Genomic DNA, 27,960 nt, shown 5'->3' on the forward strand with positions numbered 1-27,960 from the left:
TGAAATCTAATTGTATAATATATGCATCCGTCGGTGCATATATTATATCATTTCATGTTAATACAGAACAGTTGAATATGATGATTTCTTGTATACTAACAGCAACAAACAGTATACTGTAATGGTTAACAAACAGTGTATACTGTATACAATTAGTATGGAGTTGGGACACAGCATGTTAGATGCCGTTGAAAGCTCTAGAACAAGCTATGTGAGCTGATCTTAAGTTAAGACTTTTCTTGTCAGACAACCTTGCTAATGAACAAATTCTTGAAGGTTTTGAGAAACCAGACCACTCTCATCAATATTGTTAAACACAGATCAAGGTAGGAGGGCAAAAATATCCCCTCGTTTAGCTCATATTTAGCAAAAGGGGACAATTATTAATAAATACAAAAATAATAACAGATATGTACACATTTTCAACGATATGAACTATCATAATACTTTCCACATTTCTTCAAAATGCCATAGAAATTATTTTTTGCATCAAAATGTCACTGGAGCTCAAACCTCAATGGTCAGTTAGAAAACAAACATCATTTAAGAACATAAATTATTATACAAAAAAACAAAACAAACACAAAAAACCAAAAGACCGTAGTACACCGTAGTAATAATTCCTTTTTGGGTGCAAGTCCTGACACACAGAGAGAAGTTTGTGTTTCTTGCAACAATTAAACAAGAACAAAGAAAAAACAAAACACATCTTGTAATTAAATCGTATATCCTATATTGAAACTACAATGCACTGACACGGCGTTGTTGGTGAAACAGACGTTTTTTTTTTTCTTCCCTTGTGTGAACAGGTCCTTGTGTGACGCTGCTAGAGACTGCTCTGGAGTCAGCGAAGAGCGAAGCGAGGGCAGTAAGTGCACTTTGAACACTGGCATGCCGGGATGAATAGGGAATGAGGGGCAGAAAGTAAAAAAAAAAAAAAGAGAGAATTTCAGAGATGTTGACAAAGTTGTTCCATATGAAGAGTAGTGAAGAAAGATGGAGAGAAATAAAGAAAAAGGAAAAGGTTGAAAGAGAGGGAAAAGCTGGATAAAACCCAACTAAAACTGCTGTTTTCTCCTTCATCTTTGAGGAGGAGGAAAAGCTAAAGACAGAGAAAAGGGTAAAGGGGGGCAGTTGAGGCGGCATAGTGGAAGTCTGGGTCCTACAGTAGTTGTGTCAGTAGGTCCTTCAACCAGCTAACTCCCAAAAACATCACAGACCTCTTTCCTTGTCCGCTGACCGAACACAGCAACCAGGAACATGGTCAGAACAACCAGAAAATAAACTCTGATTGTTTAAAAAAAAAAAAAAAAAAAAAAGCCTCTCCAAAAATTGTACAGTGGTGGTATTATTAACAATGCCTTAAAAACTTTGCAAGGCATATTCCCTTTTCAGAGGATATGTTTTTGGATTACACCATCTTGTTCTGAAAAGACCACGACCACAGTGATGCACGGCAGCTTTCCGTCAAACGATCCATAACTAGGGATGCAGAGTGGAACTAACTGCCAGCCCCAACTGTGAGCAAAGACTCCGGAGCCCCAATGTCACAGCGGGTGAACTGAACCATCATTGGGTAAACAGGGGTGACATCGCCGAGATGTAGAAGTCTGATTGGTGCTGTCAGTGGAAGAGTGGTGAGGTCAGGGGTCACAAACGGTGGTGGCCTGCACAGCTGCCCAACATTCTGTCCATGAAACAGGTTTCTGTCAGTGATGCAACTTGGCCTGTAGAGAGAGAGGGACAGAGATATATTAACTGGCTTTCATTTAGTATGGGTTGGCTGTGTGTAAAGATATTTTTAACAGTTTTTAGAAATATAGATTAAACAAGAAAAATATATACAGATAAAGCTTGGCAATGAGCAACATTTGTTTTCATGAATGACGCTTTACTGCTGCGTATCTGTGTGTTATTATGTACTATGCTTACGACAAGTTCAATTATTCTAAGAATTTAACCGTAAATGCCTTTTCCAACCTGACCTGTGCATTTTCACATTCATACTAGAGCTGTCTCTCCACTATCGCAAAATGACAAAAACTCACGAGCCAGCAAGCCAGAGAAATTTACTACTGGTTTACTGAGAAATGGACAATGGAAATGGCTACCTTAAGAGATACTTTTCTGCAGCTCTTTGATTTTACAAGTATTTCTATGTTATCCTTTTGAAATACACCATCAAACCCGTGGGTCGCGCTACTGTATGTGCGTTTTGGTCTGGACTGGAATCATTCTCTACACAACCTTGACAGGATCCCCATATGACTGCAACAGCGGCTGACACTGTCCACTTTCTGGTTGTAAAAACATAAAGCATTACCTTTCAAAAGAGACCAGGGTTATGACTGTAATCAAAAGGGTTGAAGAACAATAACCTTTTTTATTTTGGGTACATTAGTTTCTTGTGCACAAAAATGGGGATGTCTGATAACAGGTTATAGGAGAGTGTGCTGGCAGTTCAAAAGTGCTGGCACTCCCAGTTCCAGCAACGTACAGGCCTTGACATTTACCCACAGAAAAGACACAGTTACAGTGGGTTATGGGGATCATAGATAGTACTGTCTTCCAAGCAATGCATCTAAAGGTTGGGTACATAACAATGAATAGTTACTTCCTCTTGAATATAAGCTTGACTTGATGATTCAAATTTGAGCAGACCAAATCATAGTCTGGGGATACTCCTACTTGTTGATAATTAAAAGACATAGCGTAACACCTACCTGTCTTGGGGACTCGGGCCCCGAAGCCAGTATCCCCCCCATGTCGTTTCCTTTCACAAAGAGGCTCTCCAGTCCGCCCGGCCTGCTCAGCTTGCTGGCCTTCCCTCTGTAAGAGCTTGGACTCCTCCTCTTCCTCCCCTCTGCTCCTCCCCCATAAGCCAGGGGTCCGGAGGGGGGTGCCAGGGGCTGATGAGGCGTGGAGGCAGGCTCCCTGGAGGGGGAGTAGGGTATACTGGTGGTGCCAAGGCTGCGACTGAAGACGACCAGAAGAAAATTGCCATTAATGACATATGGTAAGCTCCGCTTTAACCTTCACTGTACAACAGGATCTATTTGGATGAGAATAAAATCAACACAGCAGATTTCACAGTGCTGTATAATTCAGAGGAAAGCCAAACACTTGTCATCACAGCCTTTGCACTGCTGGCACTGTCCTCTTTGTTTACACACAGCTCTACTTTTAATGAATCACCCTCTCATGTGTTCCCCTACATACTGCACTATGTCATGTGCTGAGCTGAGCCTGTATTCAGTAACCCTGGCTACAATCAAAATGTCCCTTGTTAGACCATCAAAACTAATGCAAATGTATTAAGCCTTTTATTTAAGTGCAGTATATTTAAGCTGATGCTCTTGTATACAAGGCCTAACTGTCACCTTCTGGAAAACAGTGAATTTTTGACAGCAACTTCCTCCTGAAGAAGTAGGTAAAACCAAAAAAATCTTAAGAAATCTTGTGATTCGATCCTGCATAGAAAGATCGAAATTCAACAAGTCTTCAAGATCTGAGGCAAATCAAATTCATTATTTGCTACTGTTGTCTTAACTTTTTAAAAAAAAAATCTGCGACCCACCTGCTCTGTGAGTTGTGGCTTTGAGACCCCTCAGATCTAGATAGCCAGTCATCTCCGCTGCGCCAAAGCCCGCTCCCCCCACGCCCAAGTCCCTTTTTGCTGGCTGGGGAAGCAGCTGTCCCCCCTGAACATTGTAATGTTGGATCATAGCTGCTGCCATTCCTCTTGTGATTATCCACAGTTGAAAACAATGAAGAAGGAGAAGAAAGGGAGGAAGAAAAGTAGGAAGAGTTTTTTCTCTTCTTAGATCCTACTACAGAGTCCTCCGTGTCTTTGGATGGGCGGCTGGCTTTATGGTTGCTGTTACGGGCTTTACCCGATGCGGAAATGGGGGTGAGGGGTTGCTGGGCGTCTCGGACGCTGAAGACCCCGGCCGTGGACGTGGACTGAGGGAAGGTGGCGGTGTAGGAGAGAGAGTTGGAGGGGGAGGTGAGGAGAAGAGAAGTGACAGAGGTGGGAGAGGGAGTCTGCTGTGATGGGATGGAAGAGGTACCAGTGGAGGGGAGGGAGAAGAGGCTCTCAGCAGCAAGAGGCACCTTCCTGGAACACAAAGGGACAAGACATTTTAAAGTAATAAAGTTGTCTCATTGCCAATATAAATTAAGACTACTAAACCTTTATTGCCAATCAATTCACCGTATTCTACTGAACAATGGTTTTATATGTTTTCATAAATTGGGGAATTTAGTACCATTTCCTTGGAATCTACTGTTGCTCCTCCCGTTATTTTATCTGTATGATAAAACTATCCATCCTTGCTAATCTTTCTTGTATGATTCTCTAATCAACTCTTGCATGGAGGCCTATCATCTTTTTCTCTTTTCGTATTTGTGATGTTCTCTTGGCTACCCTTTAACCTTAAATGAACTGGCTTCTTATTTGGTTACGGTTAAGTGTGACATTTAAAAAAAAAAAAAAAACAACAACTTCCTGTCTCCCCAGTAAATTGTGTTTTTCTGTTCCTCATGAAACAGGATGGCACACATGTAACTTTCTCTCATATTGACAGTAAATCTAATTTTTTTCAACCTGACAACTTGTTATGCAGTATGTTTGCCATCCATTTGTTCTGTGGGTGCCTTGTTGTGAAATCCAAACACAGACATTCACAGTTACTCCTGCTTATATAGACTAGAGATGTATTGCAACCTCACTGTCTACATTTACACATAATTTTAAGCAAAACTGTTCTATCCCTAGAAAATCGAATCGCCCAGAGTGAACATTCATGGACACTAACCTCCACATCTGTGCGTTGAGGTGTTTCTCCACCATGCTCTGGAGCGCCAGCCTCATCCTATCCCATCGTCTGTCGAACACATAGTGGCCCCGTCCCATGAGCCTGCTGCTGAATACGCATAACTGGAGGGAGAAGGAGGGGTGAGAGTAAGAGGGTGTGGGAGAACGATGGAGATAGAAGGGAAGTAAGATCAGCGAGGGAGAGAAGAAAAAGGAGAAGAGAAGGAGGGATATGAGATAGAGGTAGATGGAATGGTAAAAGAGGAAGAAAAGGTAGGATGAAAAAAGAAGAGGCAGACAAAAACAAGGAAAAAGAGAGGGAGGGAGTAAGAGGTGGGCAGAGAAGGAGCAGGATGAGGATTGAAAGAGGTGTCAAATGACAGAAGCAGAGAGACAGATAAAAAAAGAACAGATGACAGAGAGAAAAGAGATGAAGAGGAAAATTCCAAATTAATGGAGATAGATATGAAAGATGATCCACCAGAAGCAATGCTAAAATCTTCAGAAATGTAAAAAACAACTAAACCAGACCATTCCCTAAGCTGCGATGATGATACCAAACCATTGACTCTTCTTAGTATAAACCGAAAACTTGCTTATCCAACGTAAATAGTTTCATTAATGAAAACTATGACGAAAAATATTCGTTGACGACCCTATTTTTTCACCTTTGAAAACGAAAACTATAATGAAATGATTCTATTTTTCGTCAACTGATAAAAACTAATCGATAATGTGAAAGACAGACAAATGGACACGTTTTAAAGCCCAATTCCACAACCTGCATCTGTGAAATCAAACACTTTAGCTCCTGATCAGTAAAACAGTTTACTCCTCTGCTCAGAAGATGATTTAGCCGCTTGACCTGTTGCACCATTAACGAGAAACACCCTGCAAAGTTATGCGTCTGTCAGTAATGTTATATGACGTTACCTGTTCGTGGCTGCGAGAGGCTGCAACAAAACAGTTGAGACAAACTCCAAAAACATGCAGGCAGCAAACTGACATTTATAAAAAGGTAAGTTAATGTAACTATCAAGTGCTGTGGAGGTACAACTAATGTTACTTTCAGCCAGCTATCTTTAGTGTTGTTAGCAGGAGAGTTAGTAAATTCCAGGATTAATATCGGGGGTCCATCAAAATCGCCCTCTAGATGTTCACTAAATAAAGATTACAGTACTGATCTTGTCTGACGATATAGCGTCTCCTCTCAAACCAAACCCAGGAAATGAACAGTATTTTAGTGAACAGTCGAGAGAATCCAACTTCTGAATGACTCACTGCTCTGCAGGTTAGCAGGAACAACTGTACTTGATTCGATCAGAGGGAGCGGTTTCTGACAGAGTTTGGAAATGCTAACTGGATTTACTGATGTGAGTCAATCTATACTATTGCAGAGCCGAGTGACATGAACAGCTTGCGGGAGACTCCTGTAGCCATGGTAAATGTACACAAAGATAGCGACAGCTGTGGCCTGAAAATGCATGGAAGACAAACATTTTAAATGTGTGACGAAAATGGGACTGACATGTCACTGACGAAAACTACACTAGAATGTCTTGAATTTTTGTTAACTGAAACTAGACTATAACTAACAAAAATCTAAAATGACTCAAATTTGACTAAAACTGATAACCATTTTCATCAAAAGTCTAAAACTAAAACTAAATCAAAACCAGCTTCGAAAATTAACACTGGTGGGCAGCTAAAATTTTTGTTTTCACTTCTGAAGTGACAATGTAAAGGATAATGTACAATATATTTAAACAGGAATTGGAGTCATGTAGCCTTCCTGTGTTCACCTTGTAGATTGTGACTCAGAGTCTGAACAAAACTGCTTCTCTACTTGTTACCAGACAGAAGCTGTAACTACGTAAATCGGTTTTGGCTGGAAGAAGTGTGTTTGGCAAGCATTTGCTACAGATTTGTTTAAAGACAGAAAGCACAGCAATGAAAAAGTAAACGTGAAGGCATCAGCTGCTAATATGCAAAACAACTGTCTATCTTTTAAGTATATCATGGTTACTTATTTGTCCATCCTTAAGGAAATAGTTTGACATTTTTGGACTTCAGGAAGTCGCTACTCCCGACCAAGAAATAGTCCACCACATAACCCCCATAAAACCACAACTTGTTATTTTTACACTTTGGTTTTTGTACGGATTAAACAAACAAGATTTAGGGGGCTTTAGAGGTGCTGGTGGGCCGCTTTTCTAAACTTTGGACAAAGCCAGGCTAGCCATTTCCCCTTCCCTCTTTATGCAAAGCTAGTCTCCTGGCTGTAGCTTCATATATAAAGGAAAGACATTACAGTGGTACTTAATTCGCAGGCAAGAAAGCAAATCAGCGTATTTCCCCGAATGTCAAACTACTCCTTGAAAAGGCACCATTTGACTGCAGTAATTCTGAAATCAAACTAACGCACAACCCTTACCTTTTTTTGGAAAATAAAAACACTGGATAAGAGCTACAGCTGAGGCTTACCACCAACAACAACAATCCCTCTAAATGGCATTTAAAAGCAGACACTGTAAGGTAAAGTTGGAAATTACTGGCTGTGGGCAGTAATTTGAGTTTTTCATGCTCTGAGGTTTTGGAGTATGAAAATGCTTGTTAGGAGTCAAGGTATGTACCCCTAAAGGCTGTGGGTGGTGACTGGAGGAGTGAAAAGCAGGTCTGTCAGTGTCCTCTGGAGTCTCTGCGTCTCCCTCGTCACTGGAAAGCCGACCGCCATCTCCCGCTGCCGTTACCCAGCGGTGCGGGGACAGCTCTGGGTTAGGGGCCAGGCCAGGGACTGGTGCTGGGGGCACGGGACTCGAGGTGGAGGTGGCGGAGCCCCCTGGAACCCTGGAGCGGATATATTAGAAAGACGGAGGGGTGAATAAAACAAGAAGTTCAGGGAAAGGGTTAAAGAAGTGGAAGGTAGAAAATAAAAGAAGATGCGAGGTAGAAAATAAAAACCAAATAGAGACAGAAGTGGAGGGGGAGAGAGAGGGGAATGGAAATGAGAAGATGATGAAGGGAAAGAAAGAGAGAAACGTTAGTAATAGAGTAATATGGAGATGCAGAGAGGGAAGGAGAGAAGGTAGATGAGCATAAATAGAGGGGAAGCGAAAGAGAAAAAAGATTGATGGGAAAGGACCTAGATTGAGAAAAGTATCAATTAAAACAAAAGAGTGAGAGAAGGAGAAAAAGAAGGGGAAATGTATTGGGAGAGGAAAACAAGACTGAGGGGCAGAGTGGAGGAGAAAGAAAGAACGAGAGACAGAATGACAGAAAACACTTTATGGATAAACACAAAAGCTCATGTCATATCTGCCCTTAAACCGCAATTAATGTCATTCTAAATGTTTTCCACAGTGACAAACCCCAAATAACTTCCTTTTTCAAACAGAAGATCATTTTCTAAATGGAAAGAGGAAATGAGTTACTCAAAACACTGCGACAAAGGCAGACTTGACATCCTTTTACTATTGTTTCACCTTCCTTACACTCTTGTTTACAGCATCCCCTGGTGGAAAAAAAAATCGAAGAGACAAGGATTCCCCATGCATCTGTCTAGGCCAAACAGTAGTACCTTCAGTGAAGTAAAAAGTTGTTAAAATTCATAAGTAAATAAAAGTAAAGATATGTTACAGAAAAATTAAGTCTTAAACTATTGGCTACAATGAATACTACCAAATAAATATATATTGTTCTTAATTAAAAACAAAAGGAAAATTATGTTTTTCTTAAAATCAATCTTCATTTTATACTAATTTGATTCTTAGACCTTAGGTTTTGACTTATAATAAATATAAGGCAATGTGAAAGTCAACACATATGGAAGTAACCTGATTTTTAGAGCTGATTTTAATTTTAAGATCTGAAAACTTGAACTTGCCTTTAGTTTTTTGAATATTGGACACAAATCTTTTAATTTGTGAAGCCAAATATAGGCAAAAAAAAACAAAAACATTTCTCTGCTTCCATATACACATGCATAGTTAATAATGTGTGTGTGTGTGTGTTGGTCCACTTTCCTACCTGGGTATGTGCGCATTTGCCAGCCGAAGCTTCAGCGTGGACAGGGGTCGTCCGTTAGGGCACTGAGGCTTGCTAGGACTCTCCTGTGAGGTGATACTGTGGCCGCAGCCTTCTTTCCCTCCAAGCGCTCCGTCCCTGTCTTTCTCTTTCTCCTTTGCTCCCTCCTTCTCCTTCTCCTTCGCCCGCCCCTTGTGTTCGGCCAGGAGGATGTCGAAATTTTTCCTTCGGCCGGGGACGGCTCGGCGGTGGGTTAAGGAGTGAGTCTGTAATGAAAAACAGAGGGGGGGGAAAAAAAGGTTAATAAAAATTTCATACCTCTCCTTCTGTGGGCCAATAAGCGCTAAATGTTAAAAGATATTGGTTATTTCCAGTGAGAGTTTGTTAGTGAAAGTATTGATCTGTGAACAATGCAGATTTTTGCTCAATCATACGACAGGGCTGACTCATAGCGGCTTGAATCATGGCCCTCTGGTTTCAGGACACTTTTTCCATAATCACTGCACCATGCTGCTGCCCACGTCACACCGGCCTAACACGGGTAAATATTGCCTGTGCACGCTAAGCTTGTCTACCCTTCCAACTACTCTGGAAGGTAACCAGCCATCAAACATTTGGTTTTCCGATAATTCTTTACAAAGTGTGTGTCTGAGGTTGCTGAATTACTGGTTTAAGCAAGTAGTACAGCTTCTGGAAAGAAAAATGCTTCCTGTACTCGTTCAAAGGTCATATCAAGGGTAAGGGCCTCTTCAAATACATTAAGGCTCAGAAGATGCATCTTACATTGCCGTCATCAATATCCTGACTGCTGAATAAGAATGGGGCAGGTCACCAATTTAAAGCTGAAGCAAAAACAAGACCAACGTCTGTACTTTGTCTTCATGTTCTTGAGAGATATCTACACACTTAGTTTCAGGAAGGTGAAGGAATACTCCTAGGACAGAGTGGGACGTTGCTGTTTTATGACACCTGTAAAGTAGAAATTATGTTGACATATTGTAGTTTCTACAAGCTGCAGTTTGGAGTGAGAGTAAAAAAAAAAAAACAAAATGGAGAAAACAGCAACATTTTGATGTGTAGATTTTATGTGTATGGGGAAATAACTTTGGAAAATAGCTACCTAGGTCACAGATGCAAAAATGCCATGCCAAAATAAATAATTAGCTTAATCTCAAATAGATAATCACCAATACACCATTCACATCAGTTACATGCAATTAGCCTATTCAAACCCAATGTCTTACCATGCCTGTAAAAGTGCCTCATTTTACATGTATTGTGCAGTGCTGTAATGCAGCAATAAGGCTGCAAACCCTCTGTGGGCTGTGGTGCACAACTCTATGAAGAGCAGTCAATTTTTTACTTTACGTCCCCTACAGGTAGGAGAAATGTTATCTCTGTAATGTCACCCAGTGTTGCGAAATACATGGTAACAATATGAACACATCTCTCAAATATTATAACTCTGTTACAATTTGAAATTCATTAATACAAATTAATCTATAAATAAGATATTAGACGAAATTATATTTTACCTGTTGTAATTAAGTTGAAATATCCTACAAAAAAGTTAAACATTTGACATCAAGCAAGAAAGACATGACTGCGTTGGAAATCAAAGTTTTAGTCTGCCCTAACTGAGTACTCTTGACTCATGAACAACGTCTTTATGAGGCGCTGTAAGAGCGATCAAATAAGAAATCGTTCTTTCCGATAGAATCATCACTGTTGTACAGCTGCATTTTTCTGGCTGAGGTAGGAGTCATTTCCTAAGTACAGAACTTGTCCAGGTCCATCTCTTGAAATGATGGTTCTCATAGGGACTACCAGCGTAAAACAAGGTTAAATTAGAAAACTGTTAAAGAGATGGTAGAGATGTAGACCTGATTATTCTCACCAACCACTCCAAAAACATCCACACACTAGCTTTATTCATCTTTAATTACTTAATAAACAATCTGACGTTATTAGTAAAGCTTGCTAGAGGTAATTAAAGGGCAGTAAAATAGTATTACTGTTGAAATATGTTGAAATATGTTGTAGCCTCATCCAACATCTATAATTACCTTATCAAGGGAAATGTAGGCCCTATAATGCTTCAGCACTGTAACCCAGCATTAACTAAAAATAGGTGTGTGTATAAAGTGCAGGTGAAAAACAGGGAGGCAGATGAGGTCAAAGCTGTGGTTGGAAGCCTTCAGTAGTGATGTTAGGACGCCCTTCAATATTATTACTCCCATAAACAAACAAAGCTGCTTTCCTGGTGAGACGTTCTTAGACAGGAAGCAGGAAGAAGGGTCAGCAACTATTATTGTCCCTACAGAAATTACACAGAGGTGGAGAGCGTGAGTGGTTGTGTATTTGTGTGTGTTTATTTGTGTCACCTTGCAGGTGAGAGACCGCGTGCAGGGTCGTTTAGTCTCTGGGTCCTGGACTCCACAGTGCTTGTTAGGATCAAACACTCTCCCTGTAAAACATAAACATAAACATAAACACAAACATAAACATAAACACAAACACAAACACACACACTAGACTGGTGACGAAAGGCCGTAATTTAGTTAAGTATCAAATCACATTTCCTGGGAGTGGGAGCATTATAGTACCATGAGTGCATTAATTTGTCTTTTTTGAGACAGCAGTTCACTTAGACATTTGTCTACTCACATGTTCCTTTATTCAATCAATAATTCAGTTGAGGTGCAAGGCCACTATAGTATCATGGTATTATTCTGTGACAATATTAACAAAGCTTCCAGTATCAAAAATATAAACTTTACAGATCCTTCATGCTGTCACACATATGCCTTGACAGGACAAACTGGCAGCCTGACAAGAGTCAACTGTGACTGAAAGCCTAGGAAACACTCTCCTGCTTTAATGAACAGACTCTGGAGGAAAGATGTACTTGACGATGAAATGCAACCCTTAACTTTTAGGACTGTGTCAGTTTCCAGCTAAAGTCTCTAATGTTTGTTGTAAATAAGACAAAATCTCAATGTACTGGGAATTGCAGAATCAAGAATATCAAAGGGGCTTTTTAAAGGTTAATACAACATCTGTCGCCAAATATTTTAAAGCTGTTAAAATAATCACATTTTTTATATTAATGATGGATCAAATGACTACATGTATGTCAAAGGTGTCTTTTGCGGTGACGACCACACCGGGAATTATCACCCGACTCGAGCGTTTTAGCATTTTAACTCATCGTTTTGGTTTACTGGGCCGCAACTTTTTTACTGTTCTGGTTCACTGCTGTAATCAGCACAGTTTCCAAACACAGTAAGTAGCCGTATTCATGTACGCTACATGCACAGCAGCAAACAGCAGACAGATACAGTTAGCAACTCGCTGGTGAACACAGTGGAGCATTTAGCAGCTAGAGCCAGATATTTCCCTCAGGAGGTGGTGGAGACTAAATCAGAGCTAAAAAGAGAGGGAATATTGGACTTAAATTCATCAAGTGGCCAGAAAGTGAACTCCAAGTGAATGATAATATTGTGCTCATTCTGGTTAATGTGAAAATAAGCAACTGGTTGCTGACAAGTTTACCCTATTAAGTTAAAAATGGGATAATATGTTACTGTTGTGTTTACATCTGGCCCCCCAGTGGCCAAAAAAAAACAAAACAAACAAAACAAACAAAAATAAAATTAAAAAAAAAAATTAGTTATAACAGGTTTAATGAAAGAAAACATCTTCAAAGTAATACGCAGAAACTAAAACAAGCAAGATTGAAAATAATATGAATGATTGAGACAAGTCTAAAGCCCAGATGAAGAAAAGTAAGAACTAAGTTGTAAAACAAGCAAAATTTTCTTTTTAAATACATACAAAAAATTAATAAATTAATAATTTCAGCTTTATAGTTCCTGCAAATAATTTGACACCCTTGGTCAATTGAAGGTTTTGTCAATTTTCTATGCTGTTACAAATGGCAAAAGTATTGCTCAGCAATGCAAACTAGACAGCCAACAACAACCTCCGGTCAGCAGGTTATCTTGAACAGTGTTGCTGTCAGAGGGCTGTAATCTTGTGCTGGCCTTTGCTATAATCCCTTTAATCTTTCTGTGTTTGCAGTATGGGACGACAGCTCCGATGGATAAAAGTGGACAGACAAACACATACAACTGTACAACAGCAACAAACGCGCTCTTAGATATGAACAAACTCATATGCTCACTCACAAGTTCAGACGAAAACTTAAAAAGGTAATTGAGAAAAGAGAGCGGATGACAGGTAGTGCGAACACAGACTGAAGGAAGACACAGATGAGAATAGGAAACCGAACAACACAGAAAGCAGAAGATCAAGAAGTGTGAGAAACAAGACCACGATGAGCAGCGAGAGACAGCCAGAGAGAGAGAGGCGGGACGGGAGTGTGTGAAAGAAAAAAATTAGGACAGAATATGAGTGTGTGAGAGAGATGAGGAGTTCGAGGCAGGAGGTGGAGAGTGAGAGGATGAAAAAAATCTAGAGACACAGGAGGTGGGGAAAATCTCTCAAGTAGACAAGCAGCTTTTTGGCAGCGGGAGCTCGTGAATTAGAGGGTGTAAATCAGAGGCTTGGAGCACAGCGAGACACGGCACAAATGAAGGGAAAGAGGGGAGACATGATGAGGGGTAGAAGAGGAAAAGCTGGACAGAAACATTCAGACCCTGAGAAGCAGCCATCACAAATCTTGGTAACTTAATTCTCTTAGTTAGAGATTACTACTAGGGTTTACTCGTGTACATCAGTGTAAATTAAAAAAAAAAAATTTGGACATCAGAATGAGAGCGAAAACAGCAGTTGACTGGGGAGGAGAGAGTGATAGAGAAGTGAAAAATGTCAAAAAAAAAATAGTGAGAGGATAGAGAAAACAAGAGAATGAAGTCCATTAAAAATTATAGAGATGTGTCTCTCCCTTTCCAAAACACATATTCTCACCATCCTGTCTACAGCCAAACATTCATACTGTTAGCTCTCCAAAGGATACGGAGATAAGAAATAGTGAGTGTGTGAGCTTGTGAGAGTGTATGCATGCATGTATTATTGTAGGAATTTGTATATAAAGCTTAGGAAAGGAATTTAAGTAGCAAAGCCAGAAATATTTAACTCCTCTAGCACATGCATGTCCGTGGGCTAAAACTTGCAGAATCGAGTTTTGTGACCTGTAGGTTGATGGCTCACGATCTTAAACCAGCCTTGAAAACGAAGGCAGGAAAAATGAATAAATTATTAAATGTTTCCACTTTTTTAGACTCCAGCTGCTACCATTAGTCAGCAGTTGAGGACTGTGGGTGCAGTCACGAATGGCCATAGTTTCTCAAAACTCACCTGAGAGTCTTTTGTGTGACCTGGAGGACGTTTTAGCTCCATTCTGGTGCTTCTTTTCCAGCGGCGGCGACGACAATGATGATGATGATGACACAGCGCCAGATCGGTGAGAGGGCGAAGGTGACGGGGAGGGTTTCCGATCCAGCGGGGAGGGAGAGGGTGTAGACGACGGCTGTCTGTCCAGCGGAGAGCGCGCCGGACTGGGCCGCCCGTCCAGAGAGGATGGAGGCGTGGTGGAGCGTGGCGTGGATGGCCCGCTGCTGCCGCGACCATTCATGAGCTTTTCGCTGGAGCGTTGGGAGGCTAGGGGAGTGAGGGATGGAGGTTTGAGGGAGGAAGGGGAGGGGGAGGAAGACAAGGAGGAGGTGGTGAGGCGCACGTGCGACGCCGAGTCAGCTCGACTGAGGCAGGGCATCTTCTCTAGGCTTACGACTGGAAGCGATACGCTGGGGAGATGAAGGGAGAAGAGAAGAGAGAGTAGAGATGGTGATAAAAGACTGTATGACTAAATGCTATGGGAGCAGTGAAAGACATGTGCAGCATTAAATCAGACTTTATAAAAAAGTGTTCTGTAAAATCATGCAGCCACCATGTCTTGTTTCGTGCCCCCTTTGGTGGATAGACAGCAAGCGGCGCCTTGCTGAAGCGGGAGTGAGGGTAATCTTTAGGGACCCTGAAGGCCAGCGTGTCCCCAGGACTGGGAGCCACAGCGGGGGCCACTGCAGGTGCTTTGGGCTTCATAGGAACCAGGGGGCTCCTGGAGGGGATGGGGGAGCCGTGGCGCTTCTCTAAAACAGGTTACAATAGAAACAGAGACAAAGATCTGTAAGTAGTGTGAGGTCAAATAGATGCATGACGCACACAAAAACACACACTTAATAGATCAAGACACACAATCACACGTTGCTAGTTGGTACCTTTTGTAACTGGGTACTTATTTCGATCTGATTTGCATCTGATTAGCAACTGAGTCTAGTTCTGAGTATACTGCAGTGTGGTATTTAAACCTTTTTTCTTTCTTTTTTTTTAACCCTGCTTAGGTGCCAGATGGTTGTGTTGTAACACAGGAAAAAGCAAATTTGTGCCAGAACTTTTTGAAAAAAATTATGTGGTATTAACAAATCAATTCAGTGTACTTGTCTCAATTTAGCAGCTTTCCTGACACCATCTGACGTGTCCTTGTGTGATAAAAACTCCAAAAATCTGTTACTATGTGAAGTTCAAACAAGAGCCAACAGTTATAAATACCTTTTGACCTAGATCTGATCAGGATACAAGTGAAAGGCTGCTGAGACACATAGGGAAACTTAAAGCGGAATAAATCACAAGGCTCACAAGGAGAGGGGAGGAGCTCACACTTACGGTTTTTGCTATGCATGTCTTTGTGGGAGCAGGGTGGGGAGGGAATGGGGGGATGTGGTCCAGGACTGTCTGTCTGTCTCTGTCTGTCTCACAGGGAAACTACACCCCAGCTACCTGAATGGAAACAGAAGGGGGAAGATGTCACAAACACAGAGAAACGAGGTGGGGAAAACACCCTGCACACACAGTAGGACTGTATTTTCAACTGCTGATAATGGAGTATACAAATTATGTGTAATGTCATTTAATGTTCACACTTCAAAACAATGATGTAGCTCCTAAGCTTGTCTCTTTTTAACCAAATGCTTCAGAAGGTACACAACCAACATCTGAAAGATCTAGCAAGATTTAGCTGACAGATAAGTTGGTGAAAAGCAGCTGTTAATTTTGGGATGAGACTGGCCGTTGCAAATAGCTGAGTTTCCTGTCTGCTGATAAGATGCCAATCTAAAACTGCTGGAAGCGGTGAAATTATGAAATATACTTTAGCTCTGGTGAATGTAGATTGCTAAATTTAAAAGTTACTTACAGTGCACATTGTGTGTGTGATAAAAACTGTACACAACATTTATAACTGCACGTGTATGCAAAGAGACTCCTGTACAGAGCCATGATTACACAGACTAGCAAATAGTCAAAACTCAAGTGTTCCACAAATATCCTTTCTCAGGCTCTGCCTTAAAATACTGTGTGATGTGTTTAATATGTGCTAGCCAAGGTCAAGTTAAAACAACTCCCTAATACAACTAAACACATACAAACACACAATGACAGACTAGCAGTGTCAGCCAGACTAACACACAGAAAGTACATTCCTGATTCGTTGATATTAAACTGCTACAGAATACCTGAAGTAAAAGTTTAGAAAGAGTATCCCAAGTGTAAAGCAAACTACTGACTACGGTGGTAATGACGTCAGGCTTTACTCAGTATGCGGCATAAGGGCTTGTACAGTATGTGTCTGTGCCTGTGTGTCATAATGCTGTACGACCCTGTTAATGGGTGTAGTAGTAGGCTTCTGACAGCATCACGTTTGAACAACAGAGCTGAGCAGACAGGACTGACCAACCGACTCTGTGTGTTTGCTCAGAGTGCATGGGTGCAGATGACAGTGTGCTGCAGGTGACCGGGGGGGGGGAGTGTGTGTACAATTTGTGCACACGGTGTGTCTGTGTGTATTGAAGAGATTAGCCACTGCATGCATAAGTGCAACAGGTGTGTGTGTGGGTATGATACCACATGATGAACTTATATACAATATACCTACGTTTTTTGACCAAGGTATAGGCTGTATGTACAATAATATGTATGTATAGCAGAATGTGAACGTCTCTGTGCGCAGCATGTATATGTAAAAATGCGATAAAAAAAGCATGATTTGCGTATGGGAGCATGCGTGGCAGGTGTGTAAATAGGCCATTGGAAGCAGAGGGCCAGGGAGGCAGCTGTATTCAGAGTAGCAGGATCAAAGTCCAGGGCCAGATTCCCAGGTATGCGGCTACAACAATACAAATTCCACACATTAAATCACACATTATTTCACACACTGGACACACACGATTATAGTTAACTCACTTGTACAGTTCCATGAAGCTGTACAGAAGAAATGGGAAAACTCTGCGTGTGTGTACAGTTCCTGTATGTGTACGATGGGGTGTTTTATATTCAGATCTCAGCATTTTCTTATTTTTCCACGCAGGTATAAGGTAAATAATAAATCTGAAGATATATGATATCACATGTGTCCTTGTGGTTATTTGACCAAGGGAAATGCACCCTGTACCCGTGACATTGTGGGTCAAACTTGACATGCTATTCATGTTTGTTCTATGTTTTTTTTCCCCTTGATCTGTCTCTGTTCATTTTTTGTTTAAAACAAGATGAAACTTCTTTTTTTTTTTTTTTTTTTAAATGACGTATGCTCCAAGATGAAAAATTATAATTTGAATAAAAAAGTAAATCTGAAAAATGACTATGGGTAAAAGTTGAAGGTACCGATTGGATAAGTTTTAGAAAAGTAAAATCAAAACAACATAAATAAAGGCAGCTTAAATTCTTGGCTAACAAAATGATTAATCCATTTACAGCTAGGATATCTATTTGTGCAGTACGACATAATGAATAATGAACAACTTCTTTTCCCCCCAAAACAGAGATATATATTGTGTTTTGAAACAGAACTCATCCAGTGAATAAGGAGCCAGTTGGAAGCTAACTGTACTGATTTACAATACATGGACAAATGCCCAGGCAAGGTCACTAAGCCACTTGTCCACAAGGGCACCCTCACTACTACGCTCTCCTGCCTGCCTGTCGTTATGGCAATGCTGAGAGCCCAGCTGGCTGCCAATTGGCCGCTGACTCATCCTGTGGGTGGAGTTATGGCTTGATGAGAAAGCAGAGGCTCTCAGAGCTCAGCTCGGTTTGTTTACATTGAGAGCGTAGCAGGGGGACATAGGAAGAGAGAGAAATGTACGGAAATTAATGTCTATGAAGATCCACAGACACCCAGATTGTCTATAAGCACTGAGTCAAAAAACAGCAAGCAGGGAAAACAGCAGTATATTGAAAGCAATGGAGCAGTGGCTTTCTAGTTTAAGTACTATTGGAAACATGGAGGGGTTTACCAAATATACTCTATTGCCCACTGGGGGACCGCTATGCAACTGGGGTGCCTTGAGGAGATGTCAAGGGTGTCGAAAGACTTATTTTCTTTCCTTTTTTACAGGATATATTACTAACAGTTTGTCGAATAAAAGTTGAGGCAACATTTCAGCTATGCCGCAGCTAAGAGGATACAGGTTGCAGCATTCTCTCTGGTAAGCATCTTAGTCTTCAACACCGTCTGAGATGAAAGAACATTAGCCAGCTTTAGAGATAAAAAAAAATGATAAAATAAAAAAATCACTATGAAGGGGAGCTGTGGTTTAAAAAAGTTTGGGAACCATTGCTCCTTTTCTTAGATATTGAGAGTCAAGAAAATAAACTAATAAATGATAAATTATCTTAGAATTATAAAACTGATGTGGGGACTTTCTTCTTCTTTCATATGGGAGTGCGCTTTTATCATTGTGTGTCAAAAAGCACATTCTAATTTATAATTGTGGACATAATTGTAGCCTTCTCTATTATTTAAGGTGTCTGTATGGGATCTTTGTGTATCCATATGAACACTACATAATAGGCTTGCTTAGTTTTAGTCACTAGCTCAGAGACCAAGCCTTCAACTATCACCTGTAGAAGTATCTTCCTCTGTATTTATGTAAAATGTCACGTAAAAACAATTTTCTTGCCTTGCACACTTAAAAAAGAGCAAAGAAACGACCTCTGATGTACAGTGGCAGCTGGCATTTTAATTGGCCCAAGCTTCAGCTAATGGTTCACACACAACCAAGCCGCAATAACAATAACACAACAGCAGAATGAGCAACAGAAACTGAAAGAAACTGAATAGAACTTCTGTGGTTAAAGGCAACACTTTCCAACAACAGCCAAACATTATGGGAAACGGACAACTACACCACAGCCTAGGCACATACGCTTTTAAAGCAACGACAAACTCAAGACACTGAGGCACAGAGCAGCCCTTGTGAAGTTACGAGTGGAATGAAGCTGAAAAGGAAACTAAGGATTTTTCTTTGACCTGCCTCAGAGCTCAATTAATCCACCACTACAGAGAAAAGTTGGAAGGCGAGCAGAGAGAGACAGACACTCCCACCAACAGCAACAACATGACCCTTTCATCATGCGCTCCACTTACTCACACACAGCAGGCCACCAGCAAAGGAGAGGTTAGGAGAGACGGGACTGAGAAGAGTGGCGAGAGGAAATCACAGTAGACCAGAGAACTGGAAGGAATACACTTAAAATATCTGAACATGCCATGGAGAGCTGATTTACCCAGACAGAGAGCTTCAAAAGCATGACTTACATACACATAAAAATCAAATCACTGTTTGTAAATTTTCTAGTTTGTCATGGTGTTCAGGGCAGGACGGAGCCAAAATACGAAATGCTCTTTGAAATAAACTCATATCAATTATACTAGCCCTTATAAAAACACTTAAATGCGAAAGAAAGTTTCAATACGTTTCACAGATTGCTTAACAGAGTGGGAAAATCGTACAAGCTCAACTCACTGGGAAAATGTCTTAGTAACATCCTGGCCTGTCCATAATAATCTTTTAAGTTTACTCACAAGCATTAAAAACAATTTCCTTGCAAATTTTTTCTTTACAAGTTCACTGCACAGAGCTTGGTACTAACACTGGCTCCGTGAGGGATTTATTCGATATCCCATTGGGGCCACTTATGCTAAGAATATACAGGCTTGCCTTGCTTTAAGGAGATTTGAATAAACAAATCCATCAAATGGAGCAAGTCTCTTATGTATAAAATATACTATATCTTAACCTTTTTAAACAGCAAACGAAGCATTTATTAAACCTAGTTTCAAGTCATGGCCACTCTCCTCTTCACACACACCAAAGCTGAGCAGCAAACTGGGCATGTATAACTAGGAGCCACGGACCCCTGAGGCAGCCAACCCCCTACCCTCCTGTGTGTCTGTGTCTGCACAAGTGCGTGCATGCATGCATTTCTGTTTATGTAAAGCCCCGGTGCTGATTCGATGCACAGGTCAAGCATGCATGCAGATCCCATGATGGATACAAACACAAATATAAATACAATGCCATTGTCAATGAATAAAACTTCTAACTCAGGGTCACAACATTTAAAATAGAATCCTCAGCAGGGAAAAATGGCAGTATACTTGTGAGGATACTACAGTGACATGATGGGAATGCGCAACAATGGGAGGAAATGCATAAAACATCATAAGAATGTCTTGACGGGGGCATTTCCTTTAGGCAATCCATTTAGCAGAGGTCAGGAGGAGCATTTTTCATGTCATGACACAGAGTAGTTGGGCATATAATGCTTCAAATTTAAGAATGAAGTCAATGAATTAACTATAGTAGAGGGACAGTATGACTTCTAGGTCACTGCACTACCGTTAAAATGACTGTAACCATACAAGTATATGATGAAACAAGATTAAAACGACTGAAAACCACATCTTTTCTACTAGTCAACGTGTGACTTGGTCTCTTGGTCCTCAACAGCACCTGCTTATCATATTGTGGTCCGAGGATCGTTTTGTTTTAGGGAGAGCTGCGTGTGCATGATCAGTGTGTTTTAGACCTGTTGTTACCCGACTTTGTGTGCATGTCAGCAGGCAGAAAGCAGAAATGCTGCCAACGGGTGGGGGGGGGGGCCAGAGCAGGGACAAAACAACAGTGGCTGCCAGGAGTGTGTGTGTGTGTATGTGTGTGTGTGTGTCTCACAATACCACTGACCTCTTTCTGCTGAGAAACAGAAAGTGAGAATGTGTGTGAGTGCAACTCACAAGCAGTATGTGTGCGTGAGGGTGTTCATTAAGCGTGACCATGTGTCGCCCCCCCCATTCAAACAGACGGCTCAGGCCGGTGCACGTGCCGCTAACAGAAGGAAGCAGCAGCTCGCGGTCAGATGTGAGCGCGCTCAGTGAAACCACACTCAAAAACAGAAAAGAGGTGGACTGACAGGGTAAAGGACCAATGAGAGCCGGGTTCTACTCTGCTACCATGTCAACAACAAATACTCTTCGCAGCCAGGGGTTTAACATATAGGTGTTTACTTTCATTTTTTTAACTGGCCAATCCGCCTGTCAAATCTTCCGTTTGTGTGCACATCTTTTAAGAGCACAAGATCTGCTTAGAAAGAAAAATCTGCCTATATTCAAAGTAGTGCCGCATTATCTTATCAGCAGAGATGGCCTTTTTTCATATTCTCATTTATTGGATAAAAAAGGCTTGTGCACAATGCTACATCTGGTCGATTACTCTGTAAATTATTTAATGTTTTTCAGCTCTTGCTGGGTATTTGCCGGCATAACTGTGTGGTGTTTGTTCATGCGGGTGATGAAGAGTTTATTCTTTAAAGTGCCTGGCAGGGATAAATAGAAATTACTGTATTGATCTAATTGGCTCTGTGAGTGTCTGAGAGTGTGTGTCTGTTTGTGTGCATGAACATGATTGTTTAGTGCCTCTGGGTGACAACTGGTGACACCCCGAGGTGTCTGTGTGTACCTTACTGAAGTGTGTGGCTATACCCTCAGGGGTAACTGCGTGTGTCTTACCATAGTGTGCGAGTATGCCCTGAGGAGTGACCACCTTCTTGCAGACATGGCAGACAACAAGAGAAAAATCCTCCAGTGCTGGAAACTGGCTGTAGACAAACATCTCTGAAAGAGACATGAAGAGTACAGACCAAACTTTAGGAAAAAAAAAAAAAAAAAAAAGACAACTCAGGCTGAAGAAACATAATTCGATGAAAGAGACACAATACAGAACACTAGTTATCAAAGATTATTACAGTATCATCTTTGCAAAAACGGGATGTTTTCCTTTTAACGGTACAAAGTACTAATAAGCTTGCAGATTCATAAATGTATAATAAATATATTAAACATGGAAAAAATAAGTCATCAGTGAGTGCAGCTTATGTTGCTGGACACATTCTGAACTATTTTAGGTGAGCAATCATGGATTATCCACTTTTCTGTCATTTTTAGAGGTAAGGTCTCCCATTCCCCCGCACATTCACATCTTACGGAAACAGTTAAAAGTTCTTTACCCATAGGTCTTTATCACAAGCAATTCTCAAAGTATTTAACAGATGAAACAGCTAAAGGCTGCAACTAAGTATTAGTTATTTCCATTATTTTCATCAATCAATCTGCTTATTATTTTATAGAAATATGGATTCATTGTTTGCTCCATAAAATGTCAGTAAAGTGAAAAATGGCAATCACAGTTTCAAAACGCCCAAGGTGATGTCTTCAAATTTCTTGTTTTGCTATGACTACCATGTGTTCTCATTAGGCAGAAGAAACAGGCCGCTGACAGACAATCCTCTCAAATACACACTAACTCGTATACTCTGTGCTAGCAAACATTCAGCTACATAATGCCTAGACCTACAAGAGAGACCCCACCCAAACAACAAAATTTGACGATTAATACAAATATTGAGAAAAACAAATATGTCCAGTGGAAAACAACTATTATCTCTTTTGGCCAAGCTTTCAGAACCTAATCTTCCTGTACCCAAACAAGCTCTGCTGACAGACATCACAGCACTTATTAGCACAGGGCTTAAGCCAGACTCGCTGCGGGGAGGTGGGATGTGTATGGATGTGTGTGTTTGTGAAAGCTTGCAAGGAAAAAAACAAAAAAAAAAACAAAAATAAATACAAATATTGGAGAATGTGTGGGTGTCTGACGGTGTACGGTTGCGTGTCGACATGACCCTGCATTGCTGGCGAGTTTGTTGTCATCTGGAAAGCAAACGAGACTGGCAGTCATGCTTGGTGTCCGTGAGCATGTGTATTTGTACAGGATCTACACTTACACACGGATCTGTTAGGTCACAAGGATCTGTTAAGTCACTCAAGTGTACCACATTATATATACAGTGGGGTCCAAAAGTCTGAGACAACTTTCCCACTGGGGATACAGCACGTGGTATATAGCATGTGTGTGATGCCAAACATGACATTCGAGAGTGTGTGACATACTGAGTCTGTGTGTCTGTGTGTGTGTGTACAAAGGTCAGGGCAGGTTTCATTACACATGCACAAAGTCTTCATGACTTAACAGTTATGTTAATAATCACTGAAAGTTACTGCTAAGTAAATACTGAAGAGTAATTAAAACCTAATTAAAGTTAGGGCACTAAACTATTAACCAAAGCAGTAAAATAAAACTATTAGCATACAATGCAAGCAAGATCAATTAAATCTGATAAATACTGCAAAGGAAAACGTCTTCCTATCAGTTGCTGAGCAGCTGCACTGAAGCAGTTAACGTTATATGCCTTGCCAGGTTCACCTTTTCAATATGGAATAGGAAATTATCTCTCACTCGCTCTGCATGGCCATCATTTCTGGGCATGCTCCTGTATTAAAGCCGCAATTCAAACTCTCCTATTCCCGTGTTTGCTGACCAAAAACTGCTTTTCCTTTACTAGCAAATAAACTGCAGTGTTTGTTTTTGTGACTTAACTGAAGGTGGTGTGATCAGGGCTATGATAATACAGGCGGGGTAATACAGACACGTGTGCAAACTAATTTCTAAATATTTTCATCGCAGTAAACAGATTTTTGAGTGGTAGGGTTTAATAACTTTGTGATGTGAGAAGTTTAACAGAGAGAGTGGAAACACTGTTGGCAGGTTAGCTCTGCCTGCCAAGTGGTTTCAGTTCAAATAGCTGATCAGCATCACCACAGTTTGTGTCTTTCCTGTCATCGCATTCTAAGGAAATGAGCACATTTTCTTCATAATAAACTACCAGCAAGGTCCTGCCAAAAAAAATTTTAAAATTGCGATGGGAAAATTTTGTTTTCTGGCAAATGGCAAATTCCAAGGTTTACTGTAACAGAAAAGGACTTTAGTGGGAGTACTGAAAAAAATTAGCAAGAATGCAATTTCCTCTGCATCTGCCAAGTCAAATGCAAACAAAGTGAGTAGCTTATTTCTGCAGCCTGAATTGTGTGTGTGAGTGTGTGTGTGCGCACGTCTCAAGTCAACTGCCAGAGTCTGCCAAATGACTGACAAGCCAGAAAATGAACTACAAAAACAATCACTCACTAGTGATTAAGCATGTTTGGAGCCACTAAAACACTCAATCTTTGGACACAGATTACATTCAGAATAAGAAAATCAACTTCCCATTAGTGAATTCATGTTTGGAAAGCAACTTAAACCAACTTGCTCGTAAAACAAGGATTGAAAGCAGCGATTATCAACATGAGAAGAAAAGGAGAACAGTGAATGTTACACAGTGCTGCTGGTTGAGTAACAGAGTAATAATGCAACTGTAACATAGGCACAACACCAAATTGACTGAGTAAATTACCTACAATCAATCGGCCTAGGGATATCTTCGAGTAAGGTATCAATTCTCAATAATTATTGTGCTACCACAGTTCCAGGGGAGGCCACGGGCCAGAGCAAAAGCTTCAACTGTTGCAGAACCCAGACTACAAACTCAACTAGTCTTTCCTGTATTACAAAAATGTCCCACATACAGATCAGGGTTAAACTTTTAGAATTCAAAATGGTTCTAGGGTCTTGTATAAAGACAGTCCCAAGTCCTTTTAAAAGACTAAGACCTTCAGTGGGAGCCTGAAATTAGTTTACTTAAAAATTCTTTTGTAAGTAAACCTCTTCACAATACCAATGAAGCTGTAAAGACAGCATGTCACAAGGAGAAACTGACCAAATGTGTTGTGAATTCATTGAAGTTTAAACCTAATCCTCCAAAATTATTGCCTGCTGGGAACAAATACCTACTGCTATATAAAGTTTCAGAACTCCTTCCAAGGAAACTATTACATGAAGCCATTTATAAAACAAGCCGTAAGAATGGTTTCACTGAGAGATCACAGATGGTGAAATTACAATCTCACATCTAGAACAAATAAATTAAGATTTGTTGTACTTAACGTTTCCTATGTGAGGACAAGCTAATTCCAATCCAACATCTATTCAGGAGACAACAAAGTTTTGATTCAGTTGCTTCCTTTTCCGCCACACATTGTCCTTATTTCAATTTTGACAATCCAGCAAGGTTTTTAGGGCAGGACTAATAAATAATTTTCAGTAATAATTAATTTACTTAATTTTGCTTTGCTAATTTATTTTCTTTACTGCTCGATTAACTGTTTGGTCTATAAAATGTCAAACTTCAAATCATTCTCTTTGTCCAACCCAAGGCGCAAAAGCAAGAGAAATTCAGTTTACCATTACATAAGAAAAACTGCAAATTTATGTATATATCATTTTGTTCGACTGTATTCCAGGGTTGACAGGCTAATGTGACTAATTTTAGCCCAAACCATTTAAATGCAGACAACAGTACCCTATTTACTAAATGACTAATTTTGAGTATGCTAGATAACAAGAGATGTTTCAAACCCTCATATGAGGAAACAGCATATGTACTGCCAATGGTATTGCGCCATAGCCATGCAAAAGGTGGTATGTTCCCTTGTGTCTGATGCATCCTGCAGTTCAGTGCATTTATCCTTCACGCGCATTTCGCAGAGCACATTTGTACGGATCTCTTCTTTATACTGGTGTCATAGGCAACATACTGTTATCTCAAATGCTTTCAATAATACACTCAAAACATACCAACATTTACAGCAGCACATAAGGAATTGCTAACATATTAGGAGGTTTCCACTGAATCCCATCCCTTCTAAAGAGAGTAGTGAAAATACAAGTAGCAGCACTGCCTATTTCTACTGAGATGATGGCAGTGGCTGCCAGTCAAGTCAGGTCAAGTTGCTGTTGGTTGTCATCGTCTCCACTGTGTGTATGTGAGTGAAAGTGAGTGTGAGAAAGAGACACAGATACTCACCATGAACTGCACCACACATCAACTACTGCCAACCTGGCCTCACCATCCACAAAATGTGTGTGCACTCAGGGTCAAGTGAGCAAAACTCAAATATGTGAATCGTTGATACAAATTTACGGATAAAGCATTTAAGACCCATTTCCCTATGCGTTTATCAGGCTTGTAGATGTCCGTGTGTGTGTGTGCGTGCGCGCGCATAGCACTCTCAGCAGGCCTTCGTGTCATGTTGCCAGCAGATCAGCAATTCTGGAAACACCGCTCCAGTTTGGCTCTGAGAGAGGAAGATGAGGCATGTAAGTGAGTGCGAGTGTGTCTGTGTGGGAAGGGGGTGAGGTCGGTGTTGGACCAGTGAGAGAGAGAAGAGTTTCCCCGGCTCTCTGTGTGCGTTCCTACGAGGGCTGTAGCACGCTCAAACTTTCAGGGATGACTCAAGCGTGTTAGTGAGCAGTGCGTGCTCCCTGTGGGTATTCATACGTGGTGGCGAGGTGTGGAGGAAGTCCTTTGGCTCTTTCCCTGGGGGAATTAGGGGGTGGAGGTACCCACTCACCGCTTCGGGGCACCCCACAAACTCCCTCCGCATACACTTACACGTAATACATACAAAATCTTTGAACAAGAGCCCCATGTTTTAGCGATGCACCAGCTGGATACATAGTCAAAGTACATTCTTAACAGGCTCAGAAATATGGCTCAAATTAGGAAAAATACTCTAAAGAACATGTATCCAAATATACCAAAACACCCGCCAGCACAAGCACTTCTAGTGGACTGCTGCTGATAACGTACCACTTAACTAAAGTTAACAATACTAATAACACAGACCCTTTGCCTGGGCATGGGCGTCTGATGTTGAAAGACCGGAAACAGTTTTGACCGGGCATTAACTGAAAACTATTAACATAATCAAACAGTTATTCTAGTTTCTGCTAATTAAAATGTGAGAGTTTGATGTTTTTCTTTGCCATACAAGACAGTAAACTGAATTTGGCTTGGGGAAAATTGGTCTACTGAAACAAGCAATCTGAATACATCTCATCGGGCTCTTGGAAATGATTATTAATTATGGGGATCGTTCACAGTTTCCTGTAATTTTGGGGATCAAAGATGAACACGTTATTGGAGAAAACAATCGCTATTTTCAGCCCCAGAGACAGGATGCATAGTGAAACAGAAAAAAACAGAACATCTTGGAATCCTCAATGCTGCAGCGATTGTGTACCACAACAATAACAAATCCTCCCCATGTACCTGACAGCCTTAGGTCTCTTGTAGTATAACTTTCTTACCTCTCTTGCCGAGCTTCGCGACTTCGCCGAGGCAGTAAAGCTCGTTGTCGCGGTTATCCAAGGACGAGTCTGCGTCTGAATGGACGAAAACAGCCACTTACAAACACCACGCTGCATTCACAACAAAACTTCGGGGCCATGCGTGGTGCCATGCGGGTCCGAGGCTGGCTACCTGTTTAGCATTAGCTTGCTAGCGCCCGAGCTGGCTCCCTAAATCAAGTGGAGCTGTCAAAGCTAACAAACTTACAGCTGGACAGTTTGGGGATATTATTACAGCACGCGTCAGCGGTACAAACTCTGCCAGGTAACGGCTAGCTTCGCTCGCTCGCCCGTGGACGACTGCCACAGCAGCCCACTAATACTGCGTTTGGTAGTAATATTTTTTGACAGTTACTTTGCTGCGCTCTGACAGACCCCTGCATGGTGGAGGAGCTTACTCAACTCAATCACAGACAGTTGGACCACGCACTTCCCCGACAGTTTGTCCGCAAAAACAACAACGTTACCGACGTGCGAACTTACTGTCAACAAAACGTAATTTAGCCGCACTGACGAAGGAAGACCAAGGCTCGCAAAGGAAGGTATCCGGACTTGGTATTTGGCGATCCAGTGTCGCCATTGCTCTTCCTTCTTGTTGCTTTGCTGAGAGCCGTTTTTTCCCCTCTCTCTCTCTCCTTCGCA

General features: G+C 41.1%; 1 protein-coding gene across 3 annotated transcripts; it reads right to left on the reverse strand.

Annotated features, from left to right (window-relative positions):
- Window positions 1-1,326: 1,326 nt before the first annotated feature.
- atxn7l1 (ataxin 7-like 1) lies at window positions 1,327-27,947 on the reverse strand. 3 transcript variants are annotated; one of them, XM_040140337.1, is made up of 13 exons: window positions 27,802-27,947; window positions 27,280-27,354; window positions 21,705-21,809; window positions 15,524-15,637; window positions 14,751-14,949; window positions 14,162-14,607; window positions 11,224-11,306; window positions 8,843-9,105; window positions 7,450-7,663; window positions 4,818-4,939; window positions 3,578-4,117; window positions 2,724-2,976; window positions 1,327-1,727 (listed from the first exon to the last, which is right to left on the reverse strand). In XM_040140337.1, the coding sequence occupies exons 4-13, from the start codon at window positions 15,537-15,539 to the stop codon at window positions 1,710-1,712; spliced, it is 2,154 nt and encodes a 717-aa protein (XP_039996271.1). In that variant the 5' UTR covers window positions 15,540-15,637; window positions 21,705-21,809; window positions 27,280-27,354; window positions 27,802-27,947; the 3' UTR covers window positions 1,327-1,709. The 3 variants fall into 3 exon arrangements, with proteins under 3 accessions (XP_039996271.1, XP_039996289.1, XP_039996280.1); XM_040140355.1 differs by lacking the exon at window positions 27,280-27,354; XM_040140346.1 differs by lacking the exon at window positions 21,705-21,809.
- Between the last annotated feature and the right edge of the window lie 13 nt (window positions 27,948-27,960).

Source organism: Xiphias gladius, chromosome 2, assembly GCF_016859285.1.
Source record: "Xiphias gladius isolate SHS-SW01 ecotype Sanya breed wild chromosome 2, ASM1685928v1, whole genome shotgun sequence".
Taxonomy (NCBI): Eukaryota; Metazoa; Chordata; class Actinopteri; order Istiophoriformes; family Xiphiidae; genus Xiphias; species Xiphias gladius.